General features: G+C 40.3%; 1 protein-coding gene across 1 annotated transcript in view; it reads left to right on the top strand.

The window, feature by feature from the left end:
* The first annotated feature begins 22 nt into the window (after nucleotides 1–22).
* The window catches only part of ZC2HC1A (zinc finger, C2HC-type containing 1A), a 30,424-nt gene continuing 15,200 nt past the window's right edge, over nucleotides 23–15,246 (top strand). Inside the window, exons 1-5 of the mRNA XM_010158142.1 lie at nucleotides 23–138; nucleotides 10,809–10,900; nucleotides 10,975–11,048; nucleotides 11,781–11,897; nucleotides 12,107–12,242. Coding sequence (XP_010156444.1) covers nucleotides 23–138; nucleotides 10,809–10,900; nucleotides 10,975–11,048; nucleotides 11,781–11,897; nucleotides 12,107–12,242 — 535 coding nt within the window. The remainder of the gene's footprint in view (nucleotides 139–10,808; nucleotides 10,901–10,974; nucleotides 11,049–11,780; nucleotides 11,898–12,106; nucleotides 12,243–15,246) is intronic.

The following is a 15,246-nucleotide window of genomic DNA, read 5'->3' as shown; positions in this document are numbered from 1 at the left end:
CTGCCGGGGCCGATCCCCGGGCATGGGGAGCCTGCTCGGTGTTCCGCCGCGGGCGGCGGCTGCCCTGTGCGGGGTGCGGCAGCGGGGCGTGCGGGCATCTGTTCCAGGCATCCTTTTTTTTGCAAACAGATGGCTGAGGTAGGTGTTAGGATACGCTTATAACCCTAGCGAAGCGTTCAGTGCGGTGAAGACTTAGGTACGTGTTTGCTGACAGAATTTTTGCAACTTAATCCTGTGCCAGTTGTTTTAATGAAGGTACCACCCTCCAGAGTATCATGGCATCGGTATCAGCGTGGAGTTTATGAGGCTACAGCCTGCTATCTGAGCATTTTGGTAGGCCTGTCATTACTGTGCAATCTGCTTTAACCACGTTACTTAAGAAAAAATACAGACCTGTTCTGTGTAACTATCACAAAACAGTCATTAAAACAGTCGTGCTCTGCTTCGCTAGAGGTGAGTGCTTAAATAGGAGTGAGCACAAACTAGCCTTTTTTCTTTATCCCTTCTAGTAGCTGGAGAACAGAAGTAATTCTCACAGAATGACTGTCTTCTGTCTTTAGTGGATTTTACAGTCATCAGACTCTGTTCTTGTCCCCAGTGACTTTATTAAGACTATGAATTTGGACAACATGACTTGGCATTAAAATGCCAGGAGGTTCTCTTATATTTGATTTACTCATTATGCTTTGCTGACTGTTAGTGTCTGTTAGATTTGAAAGGTGGTGTCCGATGTTCATCAAATAATGCTTTATCGGGCACTCTGACTGTCATGACAGTCCTGTGACAATCATATGTTGCCTGTTCAGAAGTGGAAAACTTGCATTGGGTCAGCTCTGTGTTTGGCTGCAGTTGGGACTGTGTATCATCTGCAGCCCATCCGTCAGGGAATTTGGCTGTGAGCTAACTGATCAAGGCCAGCTATACCAACTGTGTCATTGTAGCACCTTCCTATCAGAGGGTGGGATGAATCCAGATCTACAGATAACAGGAGAAGCCTGAAAGGTCTGTCAGTATTGCAGTAGGGTTTGTCCAACTGTTCTGACTTGGCTGATTTGCAAGTCTTCTGGAAACGGTTTACATTTTGGTTTTATTTCATGGTTCTGGGAGTGATGGGAGGAAGAACTGCTAACTCGTAGGTGAAATCTCATGTTTACACTGAAAACCTTTTCTTGAAAGTACTTCGAAAAGCTAGAGCTTATCAGAGCATTTTTCCATGATGTGAAATGTTCCTTCTGAACACGTGAGATTTAATTTGAGAATAGCACCGGTAGTAAGCCATTTCTAAAATGTCCTTGCGTTGTGAACACTCGTATCTCATGCTGTTATCCAGCATCCTTGAATGCTGAAGTTCTTGAAACTGAAGAATATATTTTGCGTTTTTGTGGGTCACTTTGTGCTGTATTTTTCTTTCTCTAAACAAATTGCCCCAGCATAAAATCCTTTTTTTTTGTTTTCTTCAAAACATTTGAAGCAAGTGGGGTTGCTTTTATTTACTTTTTTCAGTTTCAACTGTCTCTCGTGATGCACATTAGGTTAGGCTCGGATGAAGCTTCTGTAGAAAGGTGTCCCCAAGACGGGAACCATGTAGACAAAACAAATAACAACAAATTGTTTCATTGTGTATTATGCTTTTTTCCCGGTCATTGCTCCATTGGCTACTCAGAAGAACATTGCTGGCTGCAATTTTAGATCAAATTTGTCTTTAGAACAGTTTGCATGGTCATATCTATTCGATACAGGAGCAGGGGCTGCTTCTGAAATCTGGCTCAGCCTGCTCCCTCTCTGTTATTGCTTAGCAAAATCAATTCCCAGAGCTGATCTGTACAGCAGGTCCTGGCAGTTGTGTGTGTGAGGGACGTGATTATGGTGAAGGGCAGGACTTTGTCTTTTGGCAGCAGTCTGTCTTTTGGCAGCAGTCTGTTGGTGTGTTTTTATGACTATGGAAGGACCCCCTCAGGCTCAGGATGCTTGGCCGGGACTTCCTGCCCTCATAAGCTGGTGCTTTTCTGAAGCTCAGCATTACGGATGCAAGATCTGTTTTATTTCTGTTTAAGCATGCTGTTAATAAGGAATAAGTCTGCCCAGTTTATAATGATTCTTTCTGTAATGTGGAGAGTTGAATGTGTATTAATTGGCTTGTGGAGTGGCATAAGGGACATTTAAAAAGCTAACTAGTATTTCCTGTTTTGCAGTGCATTTTCTCACTATGTGCACGTTTAAATGTTCAGTGAAATGGCAAAGTAGGTTTCTGTGTGACTTAAATGTTTCTTGTAAAATTTACTTTTGTTGCCTTTTTAAGTCTGTTGCTTTATTTCGTTTGTATGTCAGAGTTGTTTTATTACTAGATTGTTGCTGTAAGTCAAATTTATAACTTTCAGGTTTTGTGAAAGGAATCAGAGCACACACATCATTACAAGCAACAAATTTGAAAGTTGAATCTAAAGTCACTAGCTCAGCATTTGTTACTTTGCAGCCTGTGTGCTGTTTGGCTGTTATTCAATTTTCATTTAATTTCCTGGTGAAAATACGTAGAGCAGTAGACTGCCTGTGCCTTAAAATATAGTGATCTCTAAGGGGAGTTTAAACATCTTTTTCTGAGTAGCCAACCATGTGCTGAATGTCAGGACCATTTTTGATGGCTTAACGTGTGCTTGTTGCTTTTGCTGCTGGGTGGCAAGAGCTGTCCCATTGGCATGTTTGTTGCTCTCTATTTTGCTTGAAGGAGGTGCAGGAGTGGATCCAAGCACTGAATTCCTGACTTGATTTAAGCCGGAGCAGTCCAGTGGTGGCGTTTGATCGGCTTCTCCCCAGTCGGTTGTTTTTTTTCTGGGAGCATGCCGACAACAGCTGCTTGAGCCGACTAAATGCCTCTTCCCATACTTGTTCACAGCCCATCCCAGCGGGTCAGGACTGCTGCTGAGTAAGGAGTAAAAGGGCAGAGGGGCAGCTGTGTCCGAGGGCGAAAGTCCAGCTCTCTGTGGTAGGTAATGCAGCGTTTACCCAGCCCCAGCATTCTCCTTCAGCCTGCGCTGTAACAGCCAGGGAAGGCTGGCTGTGTTTGGAAGGGGATGGGCGGCTGCTTGCTGAGGAAATAGCCTGCAGTCTCAATCCCAGAGCTTTCCCTTGCAGATGCCAAGTAGGGACTACTGTGATTAAGCGTTTAGACACTGAGTAGTCTGGGTGTGCCCTCGAGGTCTCCTAAGAACAAGGCTGGCTGTATAGCATCCTCTACTAAGAGCTGAGACCTGTGCTGTAACAGCATTTGTCCCCGGACCCTTCCCTGGCACTGGTAATCTCCAAGACACCCCACTCCACCCCAAGCAGTGCAAGCATTCTAGTTTGGGGGTTTATTTTAGTAATGTGACTGTTGACAGCAAGCGCTTCTGCGTGCTTTGACAGAATTTCTGAATAATAACCCTTCTCTTTTTTTATTTTTTTTCCCCCCTAGTACTGTAGAGGAAGATTTCCATTTTGAAAACAAAGAATATTAGTGTGAGTCTTTCTTTCCCTTTAGAGTTAGTCTTTGTCTTGCCTTACTGGGTGCATGCAGCAGCTTCTTTACTTTGGCAGCCATTTTCTTAAGCTCCATTTGAGAAAGGCTTCTGCCTTTTTGGAGCACTTCAGATATATATACAGATATACATATATTTGAGGTGTTTTATGAAGGAAGAATCACTGTTACAGTACTGTTCTTAAATCAGCATGTTGAAAACTATTCAAGAGTGAACTGCAAAAGTAATATATTCTTTTTAAAAAGTGGTTTGTCTCTGGTAGCCATTAAAACACAATAATGAATATGACTTTGCATTGAACTACTGTGTTTTGCTAGGCACACTTACACCTCCACTAAGTGATCTAATTTTGACATTTAATACACTGTATAATTGTGGTCAATGTACTTACTTTTTCTATGGCAATTATGCTTTTATTTTTTTGATTAATGTGTATGTTTTGGGGAAGAAATTGAAATTAAATGTTTTGCTTAAGGGAAAAATTCTGAAAGCTGACTTTAGGCTGATACAATAGGGGAAGTGCACTATCAGAATATGCTTCACCTTTAAGGGAAGTAATACACATAGACGGGGATTTGAGTGTTTCAGATTAGCTTATACAGCATCTTGGAGCTAACAGATTTTACACTCTTTTTTATGGTTTTTGTAGAATTTTTGTTTAACTTGAATTGCAGAAACTAGATTGGTCTATTCAGTTGCTTAAATACAGTGATAAGGTGAACGTATTACCTGCACGCACACACAGTGATTATTATCAAAAGCAGTTGTTGCATTTCAGTAAAACTTAGTTGCAGGTGTATGTTAAACAGCTGAGCAGTGGCAGGGAGGAGTGGGCTTACTTGAAGAAAATCCACGGGGGTGCAAACTAGGAATCAATATATTATAAATGAAGTTTATAATCAAAATCGGTTTTAACACATTATTTTGTTGTTAGCCAAGTAATATTCTGATAAGCCAGCAGACTTTGATTGGGATTGCTCTGCCCAATTACATTGGGGTAGTAGAGTATGTAAGTCCAGAATTGCCTGGGGGGTGTCACTGGTGCAAAGCAGTCTGAGTTTAAGGCTAGTCCTCGCCTGACTGCCTGCTTACAGTCACCATGGTGCTTGTAGCCTAATATAGAAGGGTAGTGAGTTTATGATGCCAAAGCAGAATCATGTAACATACATAGATTTTGCAGGTCACATGCTTTCTAGTGGCTTTAGTTGATCTTAAAGCTCATTAATAGGAGGATCAGATAATGTATCTTGAAGTCAGATTGATCAAATAGTGCTGCTTATTTGCCTTTGGTTTTGTTGTGTTACCATACTTGTTACAGGGGAAGCTCTCATAGATTTTTCTGAACAATCATCATGAATGAGTGCCTCTTTACAGTGCCTGTACATTAGCGCTGTACATTTAACAGTGTGAGAGCAAATGGGAGGAGTTGGAGTTCTGCACGCAGTTGCAGGGCTAGGATCTTGTTGAGATTACATGTAGGTGGTAGGACAACTCACAGGACTGCGGTTTTACAGTGGATGAATACAGGCTCTTCAGGAAGAACCAGCCAGATGGCATGGGGGGAAGTTGCCCTTTATGTGGGAGAGCAGTGAGAATGCATGGAGCTTTGCTGTGGAGGAGTCACCTTGGAGCTTATGGTTCAGGGCTAGCAGGCAGACTAACGGGGGAGATGTTGTTGTGGGTGCCTGCTGCAAACTACTTGATCAGATGAAGCCTTCTTCGGATATTTGGAAAGAGCCCTGTATTCACAGGCCCTGGTCTTCATGAGAGACTTTAACAATCCAATACCTGCTGGAGGGACAAAGCAGCAAGGCATAAGCAATCTAGGAGGCTTCTGGTATGCACTGATGACAAATTCCTGACCCAGGCGATTGAGGAGCTGAGAAGGGGAGGCACTCCTGGACTTCATTTCTACAAACGTGTGAGATGTGAAGGTTGGGGTAGCCTTACCTGCAGTGCCGCAGGATGGTTGAATTCAGGATCCTGAGAGGAGGGAGCTGGGCAAATAGCAGGATCTCAACCCTGAACTTCAGGAGAGCAGGCTTTGGCTTATTTAGGGATCTAGTTGGAAGAATCCCATGGGGTATGGCCCTAGAGAGGAGTCCAGGAGAGCTGGTTGTTTTTAAGGCTATGTAGTGTGACACTGGCACATTTTAACATTAAAAGTTAGGGCTCATATGAGGAAGGGAGGAAAGAAGGACAGGCAGTTACAGAAAAAGGGAGTACACTATGATGCAAATTATGTGTGCTGCTATTACAACCATTCTTGACTGCATACAATTCATGTCTCAGTCACAAGAAGTCTTCACAGAATCCTCCTCCAGGTTGTCACTTTGAGGCAATAGGAATCTCCTTGATATATTATTTTCAAGGAAGTAATACCAAACTCACCATCATCAGCCTCGTGTTCAAAGCAATAACAGGAATTTTTAAAAACATAATGCACTTGCATTGTCAGGCTGAAGAGCTGATATAAAAATATGTAGAGGTACTATGAAAGTCTTAATCTTTTCAGCCTAAAGGAATGGAACTTATGCTGCTCTTTGTTACCTTTGGAAACAGAAGTGTCAGGTTTATATAAGATTAGACTGCATTGTCAATACAGAAGTAGAAGAGAATTGGAGAGGCTTTCCTCTAAAATTAGTGGTAGATAGATAGAAGTAGATTGGTTTGCTATTTGTTATACAATTGCGAATAACCTAATTGCATAAAGATTTCAAAGTATGTGAATGGTTGAATACTAAGAGCTTACTATGGTTTCCTCTTCCTTTCTTTTAACTTTTCCTGCAAACTGCTGAATGGCGTAGGCAAGGAGGGATTTGCTTGGCGGGGTAAATCATGCTGGGTACCAAGCAGGCTTGACCAAAGTATGGCATGTACTGACAGTTGTTAAGAAGTATGGTGTGTTTGTCTTTCACTTGCATTTTGGATTTCCTTTTGGCAAAATAATGAAAACTTTCAAAACTTAACAGTTATTGGTATACTTTTTATTTTTGTACATTCATCTTTTCCTTATATTATTTAATGCTCTTTAAAATTGTTAAAATTCATGCTCTAAATTATATTTGGCTGTTTTAAGAAGTGTTCCCTACCTGTGTCACTACATCAGTATAATTTTTAGGTGACTCTTGTTTATAGTATTTGTCATCAGTCTTTTCTGACTATTGTTAGTTAATATGTTGATTATAACCCAGTCAGTACTGAGTAGTGGACATATGTTAGAGACTGACAGTCCCCAAAGAACTAGATGCTGTGGCTTGATGATAGGTATTCCAGTTAGTGTGGGGAACGCACTGCATCTTCTTTTGTACATGAAGTATATGGAACTATAGGTGGAAATGGAAATACCTTGCTTTTGGAGGTGAGAGGGGAGTTATGCTAAAAGCAAGAAGAATTTGGCAAAGACTCTTCAAGTGACAACTTTCAACAGTAGTAGATCACTTGCTGGTTTCAAATAGGTACTGAGTCTCAAGGCTGGAAACCATACCAGTGTTTCTGCACATTTGAGTTTAGTGAGGCTTGATGGTTCCAATTATCACAGTTGTCTGGCCCATGTCATTTAGTACTGTCGCTGCTGAAGATATATAAAAGATTTTGAAGGGCAGTCAGACAGATTTGGCAACATGAGAAAATACTGTTGATGAGAATAAGTGCAGTAGTATTTCTTTGAAGCATCTTGCACTTAGATATCTAAGTGCAGATACATACTTGGGTATACAAAGCTCTTCAAAAGAGAAGGCTGTAATATAACTTCAATTAATAGCAGTGCAGCAGTACTGAAGACTTCAGTTCCCTCTAGGTGTGGAGTCTCTTTACACAGCTGCCTACTTTGTAGACAGGACAGCAAGAGCTAGCATTGTGCTTGTGACTGTGTCAGATCAAACTTGTATCTATTTATGAGTCCACGTCTTGTCTTGAGAAAGATAAATCTGAGAACTGGCAGCTTGCACTTCACACTCTAAATCAGTTGCTGTATTTGGACATAAGAGGAATGAAAAAGGTGATTCCCTGGAAAATTAGGCTTCAAAGAAGTCTGAACTCATCTGTGAGTATTGAAAGCATATTGGAGAGAATGACTGTACAGCTATGCTGTCAGACTTTGAAGTCTGCCCAAACTTTACAACTGAACTTCAAGATCAGAAAGTAGGGCTAACTGGACTGGGACGATATTCAAAAGGAGTGTGTGAAACAACAAAGGTGTAGGTAGAAAAAAAATAATTTGAAAGGTGGTTGTACTCTGGCAGTAGCTAGAAGAGGAGCTCTGACAGAGATAGATTAGAAACACTAATGGCAAGATTACTGTGGTGCTGATAATAAAATTTCCAGTCTAGTTGTTTAATTCAGACATCTGGCATTTTACTAGGTTGAACTCTGTGTTTTCATTTGAGACCTTGTCTCAGGCAGACAGTAGAGGAGTAGGGTATAAAGCTGTATGTCATAGTTTTGTCATCACTTCAACTGAAATACCACTTTTTCTCTTTGGTGTTCACATAACCCTTTTGTACATATTTCTCATTTTCCTAGTGTGTTTAGATTAGATAAACAGTAATAATTATGTATGACTGTGCTGGTTTTAGTCAGGAAAGAGTTAACTTTCTTCACGGTGGCTGGTATGAAGCTATGTTCCTGGATTTACCCTGAAAATAGTACTGATAAGGTTCTTTTTAGCTGGTGCTGGGGAGTGCTTATGCACCAAATTCAAGGTCTTCCTCAGCTTCTGATACTGAGCTGTGTTCCCAACTCTCTTGCTACAGGCAGTGTGTGGGGTCACACAGTTCAGACAGCTGACCCAAACTGACCAAAGGGGTATTTAATTCCATAGTACATCATGCTGAGTACATAAGTGGGGAGTGGGCTTGGGGGCCATCACTCTTTTGCTGGCTCCCTAACTCTTCCGTTAGCTCCTTAACTCCTTCACTAACTCCTTTGTTAGCTGCTTTGCTAACCCCTTTGCTTACTTGTTCATCAGTGAGTTGGTGGGTCAGTTGGCTTTCCCAGTCATGCTATCGCTCGTGCGGCCTGCTCAAACTCTGCTGTGTTCGCTCTTGGGCTCTGGCTCTCTGGCTCTGACTCTCGCTACTGGGGACCTGGCTGTGTATTGGTCAGTAGGTCGTGAGCACTTGTATCATATGTTTTATTTTATATTATTTTGATTACTTAGTAGTAGTAGTGGTTTTATATATTAATATATGTTTTATTCATTTATATTCAATTAGTAAATAGTTCTTATCTTAATTTTTGGAGCATCCTTGTCTTTTTCCTCTGTTTCTCCCCCTCCACTGGAGAAAGGTGGGAGGGGAGAGCTGGGCGAGCAGCTTCGTGGTATTTTGCTGGCCGGAGTTAAACCGCAACAGTCATTTTCCAAGTTAACTATATTCACTCATGTTTAATGCAAGCATGTAAATGCTGGTGATTAGTGGTATTAAAGATGGTAAAAGGAAAAAGAAGTGTGGCTGCTGGATCTTGGGTCTTCAGTAGTTGTATAACCAAAGTGATGGTAATCCTTGGATTGTTGCTAGACATAAGAAAGGCTGAAGAAAATTTCCATGACACCATCTTACTCTGTTTCTATTCTCTGACTTGTTTGCCAAGAAAATCCTTCTTCTGTTTCTTGATCATTTCCTTTTTTTTTAACTTCCTCCCCAAAAATACATCCCAATTAAACTACCATTTCTGTTAAATTTGTTCAAAATTGTCAGTCCATGACTCACTGCATTAGGTATCATACATTAATGCCTTAAAAACAAAGACACCCTCAACTCTCTTCCATCTTTTGCAACTTTATTCCCATGTTTCATTTTTAAATTAGATTTCAGGTTTATGACATTGCTAACCTTCTGTAAGGGCAGGCTCATGGACTCCTAGAGACAAATGTTAAGTTTTTGTGCATTTAGTTTTGTTTGTGTTTTTTCTGCTTTAAAGGTGAAGAAAATCACAGAGGAATGATTAAGAAATCGAAGGGATGTGTGCAAATATAAAGGACTGTAGGCTTCCTGTTTTCATTGAAACTTAAGGAACTTTCCTTTTTTAAAATAACTTCCTTTTGTGTTTTGGGTCATTGATTTGTGTTAAAGGGAAGGAGGTGTTGGCAGTAGAAACAGCACTTGGCAAACGTGACTGAGTACCTGCCAGCAGCAAAGGAGGGTAGGAATGCTGTAATTTAATCCAGCTCCCTAACTGTAGCTGCAGTGAGTGCTAATTGGCATCCCCTGTGCATTGGTATGTCAAGTGTAAATACTGCTCGATCAGGTGAGCATCTATTGAGTCTGCGTCTTTTAATGGTGAATTTAACCACAGGCTTGGATTCCAGAGTTAGGTTGTTCTCAGTCAAATCATTAATCTTATAGTATACACCTGATTTCAGGATCACTAATTCTGATTTATGTCAGCTAATTTCTTAAAGACACAGTGATGCTTTGTATTTCCATGAAATGCACCTCTCCCTTGTTTTTGCAATGCTGAGGGTTGTGTTAGAAGGATGTGACAAAAAAAGGTTGAACTTTTTAGCAGAAGGGAGTTTGCAGTGATGTCTGTTAGTGTTATTAAAGGTGCTGAGGACACTGAATAATGAAATAATGAAACAAACAAACAAATCAGGGCATGCCTAGCATTTTGGTGGGGGAGAACTGAGAAAAGCTTACAACCATTGCTACTTACCCTTGAGAAAAATGTTGAGGGCAAGTTCCAACCATCTAAGCAGTGTATGACCAGCATGCATGACTTGTGACTAATGTTATGCTCAGGCTTGTGGTTTAAAATGTGGTTTAAGAAAACAGAGATATGGAAAAATTTTCAGACATCATTTTTTTTAACATAGAGACTGAAAAAATACAGGTAACAATAAAAGGTAAGTCAATGTTGATAACATGCAAGTATAATTCAGATGAAAGAATAGAAGAAAAACAAGACTTATCTACACATTTTCTATTTTTCCTACTTTTCCCTACTTGCGTACCTCTAAACACACAAACATGTAGGTGACACAAAAGTTTGATTATGGCTTCAGTTGTAAAACTCAGTTACTCTCAGTACAGTCCTGGTCTGCCTGTTCATGTCTGCCTGGAAAAATGCATATAAATTAAAAGATATGGACATAAATGTTTTCAACTGCCAAACACTTTTCATGTGATTTGTGATTCTTAAAGTGGATTGTGCTCTGTAGTGTATTCATACAATTAATACATTATACATAGTTACATAGTGATGATGAATTTCAATCAAGTAATTAAAAAAGACAGAGATAGATCTAATAGTTATATATTGGTACTAGAAATTTTACTCAATTTTAATCTTTAGGTTTGGAAAAAAGGGTTTTCAGTGGGAACCATGGCTGCCAGTTCAAACAATATATACTTTTACAGTGACAGATGTTGTTATTAAGTATGCGAGTTTGGCTAGGAAGGAATTTTTATCACAAATTTAAACAAATTTTCTTACAAAGATACATTTTTTTTTTTTTAAGGTGAGGTTACAGTGCAAACTGGAGATCTGTTGCCATGTAGGATTTGTGGAAGGACTTTCTTTCCAGCTGCACTGGTAAGTAGCATGAGCACTGTTGGCTTTTAGATCTGATCAGTTGATAAGAGAGTTCAGCAATGGTCACTGTAGCTAAATAAAGTAGATCTAGGTGCTTGGTTTTAGTGGGTTTTTTTTTTGTGTTTGGGGTTTTTCTTCTCCCAAATAATTATTGATTGCAGTTGTCTCATTTTTGAAACTTTAAGGAAGGAGATCAATTTTATTTCACCATCTGATCACTTTCTGAAAATACATGCTTCTATAAGCATCTTCTCTAGGGTCACAGAATCATTCCTTGCCTCTGCAGATGTAAGCCCTAGCATTGTGCAGTCTCAGCTAGTAAATGAAGTATTTTGTTAGCCATAGTCAATATGCGATGTTCACCAGCCTTAATAGAAATTGGTCTGTACTTTGAGTATGGATTTCAGCCACCTCTGATTTGTCTTGCTGCTCAATGCAAATGCTGCTTACCTACTATAAATTCTGTATTTGTAAGGAGCAAATACAGTTGCCTTTCGATTTTTCTTCATCACCCAAGTTTTTGTGACCATGTATATGTATTTGTGAATTCCCATAGTTCTCTTCTAAAAGTAACGGCTGGCACACTGAGTAAATGCAATCTGATGTTAATTCATCAAGAGTTGGGCCTTGTTTGCTGATTAGCATATTGAGAAAGAGCGAAATAACATGATAATAACTTAGGTTTTCAAAACTGAGTTCTATATACTTCTGTTGTTTTTCTTCTGCTTGTAGAAAAAGCATGGACCTATTTGCCAAAAAACTTCTGCCAAGAAAAGGAAGACATTTGATTCCAGCCGACAGAGAGCAGAAGGAACTGACATTCCCACAGTAAAACCTCTTAAGCCACGGGTATGTTAGAATTTATTCCACTTAGGGACATTTTAGGCAAACTCTGTATGCATTATAATAAGACTTATTTCTGCTGGCAATTTGTGATAATTTGATCAACTAGGATCGGGAAGAAATCTAACCATAATGTTGTCTACTAAAATAAGGCGCGTACTTAGCTTGAAGTAAGAGCTTCAAACATATAAAGCTGGTTTTTTTTGGCTTCTTAGCCAGAACCACCCAAAAAACCTTCCAACTGGAGACGAAAGCACGAGGAATTTATAGCAACTATACGAGCAGCCAAAGGACTTAATCTTAAAGACGGTGGAAAACTCCCACCACCACCTCCGCCATCCTATGACCCTGGTACGTAAAGCAATTGAGTTCTTTGGTTATTTTATTTAAACTTAATGTGTCAAAATTTGAATTGGAAAGGAATTTGGAATATGACATTTGTAAGATCTTGAGGATGACTATCTGAGTGTCCCTGTGGAGATGCTGGTTTGTGGCAGTGCGTCTGGCCAGCTAGCATCCTGTGTAGCTTTCAAAGCCCATGACTTTGTTCTTAATGCATCAAAAGGTAGTTGTGGCCAGTTTGAAACTTGCTAAATTGTTACACCACCTTCTTTTTACCCGCAACAGGGAAACTGCTGAGAAAGAGCAGGCTACATTTTTAATTGGCTGCTGATGCTGGACACCCACAAGCTATTTATGTTGTCAGAATATGCATCAGGATGTTCTTCAAGTGTAGTTTCTCCCGTTTCTTGCTGATTCCACGTTTAGGTTCATGCCTGCAGGATATGCTGTAGTGTGCATGCGAACATTCCTCTTGTGGTGGGAGTTCTTGTGTTTTGGGTGAGATGTGTGGGATTTGTGTTAACAAGGGAGTGACAGTCCTGGGGTGCATTCAGAACCAAGACTGGGTAAAGTGTTGAAGCAATCTGATGTGAGTGAGATGGAAATATGCTTATCAGTTAACTTCTGTGATGTGATAATAGATTGGAGAATATACTTCTTCCTCTTGTCCTAAGAGCTAAATCATTTGATCACCTCTGGAGATTTTCAAAAGCCACCTGGACTTGTTCCTGCGTGATCTACTCTAGGTGATCCTGCTCTGGCAGGGGGGTTGGATTAGATGATCTCTAGAGGTCCCTTCCAACCCCTTCCACTCTGTGAATGTCAGTGGCTATTTTCAGAAAGATTGGGTAAAACAGAAAAAATCATCTGTTTGCTTCTGCTGTCTATGGTCAAGTGAGGATGTGAGTGTTTCCTACCTTGTTTCCCAGCAGGAAATGTGTTAGCCTAATATTATTAGGATTGTAATTGTGCATTCATGGTAAGAAGTGAAGTCGTATTATTCAGCATTCAGTACACGGTCTTAAAATGCCATATGCATTTTGAAGTAAAGTAAAACCAACAGCTAATGCGGTGGATAAGAAGCATAAGGCTCGATCATGGAAAGGACTGTTAACAATCTAGTTGTGTAGGTTCTGAATTAGAAGAGTCCAGAAGTAAATCTAGCTTGGGAAAGCTACTAAAAAGGTGCTCCCTTGGTTCCAGAGGCCACAAATGAGTTTGAAGCAAAGGAAGTAACTCTGTTTGGCCTGCTTGAAAGCAGATGGGAGGTAAAGGGAAGAGAAAGATACTGTGCTTCTGTTTGTCTTCCTTCTGTTTTTCACTTTTTCCAAGCGGAGTCTTACTGCTTTTAGTCTCCTGGCTTCCTCCTGCTGCAGCAGGTAAGACTTAGGGAGAGGGAACCAGGAATAAAGAGAAGATGCATGAATTGATCAGTGAATTCTCACAAATAGAACGGAACAAAACTAGAGCAGGGTCAGCACTATTGCTCCTTTTCCACTTCATGTGCAGGAGAGGGAGAATTATGCATGGTATCATGGGGCATGTCCATTCTCTCCTACTCAACTCTGTCTCTGGCATGCTTATTTCTAACTAGCTGGTAGTTATAGAATCATAGGATGGTTTGGGTTGGAAGGACCTCAAAGATCACCTAGTTCCAATCCCCCTGCCATGGGCAGGGACACCTTCCACTAGACCAGGTTGCTCAAAGCCTCATCCAGCCTGGCCTTGAACACTTCCAGGGATGGGGCATCCACAGCTTCTCTGGGCAACCTGTAGTGCCTCACCACCCTCTCTGTGAAGAATTTCTTCCTGATATCTAATTGAATCTACCTGCTTTCAATTTAAACCTGTTACCTCTTGTCCAATTGCTACATGCCCTTGTAAAAAGTCCCCCTACAGTCTTTTTCCTTTAAAAGGAAAGAGTTCTATGTTAACATTTCCTCCTTAATTTCATGGTTTGAGTTTGCAGACAGTGTTGTTTGTTCATCAACCTCCTGTTCTACTTCTTCCTTAGACGTGTGGAATTACCCTCATGACCTTAAGAAGAACCTTAAGTCACCCCATTTGCATTGAACTTGACTGCGTATGTGTACTGCCCTCTTACTTCGTTTAGGTTGTATTTTGTAAAGCTCACATTGAATCCTAACAGTTCTGGACAGTACAAACAATACTTCCAGATAGCCAGGTGGCTGGCTGGTGCCAAGCGTTTTATAAAAGGATGAAAGTAAGATTCCTGATCCTTAGAAGCATATACATCAGTCGTGTACAGTCAGATCTATTTAATTTACTTTACTGGCTTTGAAAGTCTTCTGTGGGAACTGAGCTGTACACCAGCTAGAAATGTCTTTTATTATCCAGGGGCTTCCATAGCTGCTTTTATTAATCTCTTTTTGCTTCTTTTATCTTTTTTAAAAAAAACTTTGTTTGGGCCTATCTTGGTTTGACTACATAGATGTTACAGTAGTTCTGCTGAGTTTCTGTCTCTTAAGGTATAGTTTATGTCTGAATGTTCCGCCAGTAGTGGAGTTTATAAATCAATAAATAAATAAATGTTATATCACCTAAGATTCCCATGCTGTCACTTCTCTGTAGTATTCCTGTGTCCTTCCTGTGTCCTTTGCTCACACTTCTTGGGTCACAGTTCATGGTTTTGTCGCCACTACATCATTTGACTTACTCAAAATTGTTAATTTAAAGGGATAACTACTTAAGCCAGATCTGCTGCATTAGCAGTAGTGATGCGTAGTCCAAATTTTGTTTTGGATTGTATAAGATCTAACTGTAATCTTGGAGGCAGTGACTGTTGAAAATCTCATTTTATTCAATACATTTCTATAATCATCCAGGCACATACTAATTTAACCTGCTTCGCCAGTGTCCAGCACTTCTGAAGTTGATGTTTACATAGTTTTGAATACTGTAATCTGGGGAATTCAGCGTCCGTATCTGTAGACACTACAATGTCTTTCTGAAACCACAGTCAGATGTTTTACTTTCCAAGGGCAATGTATTT

The sequence above is a fragment of the Eurypyga helias genome, unplaced genomic scaffold (genome assembly GCF_000690775.1).
Source record: "Eurypyga helias isolate BGI_N326 unplaced genomic scaffold, ASM69077v1 scaffold40798, whole genome shotgun sequence".
NCBI lineage: Eukaryota > Metazoa > Chordata > Aves > Eurypygiformes > Eurypygidae > Eurypyga > Eurypyga helias.
Note: the sequence above shows the minus strand (reverse complement) of the source record. Positions and strands in the feature narration are given on the sequence as shown.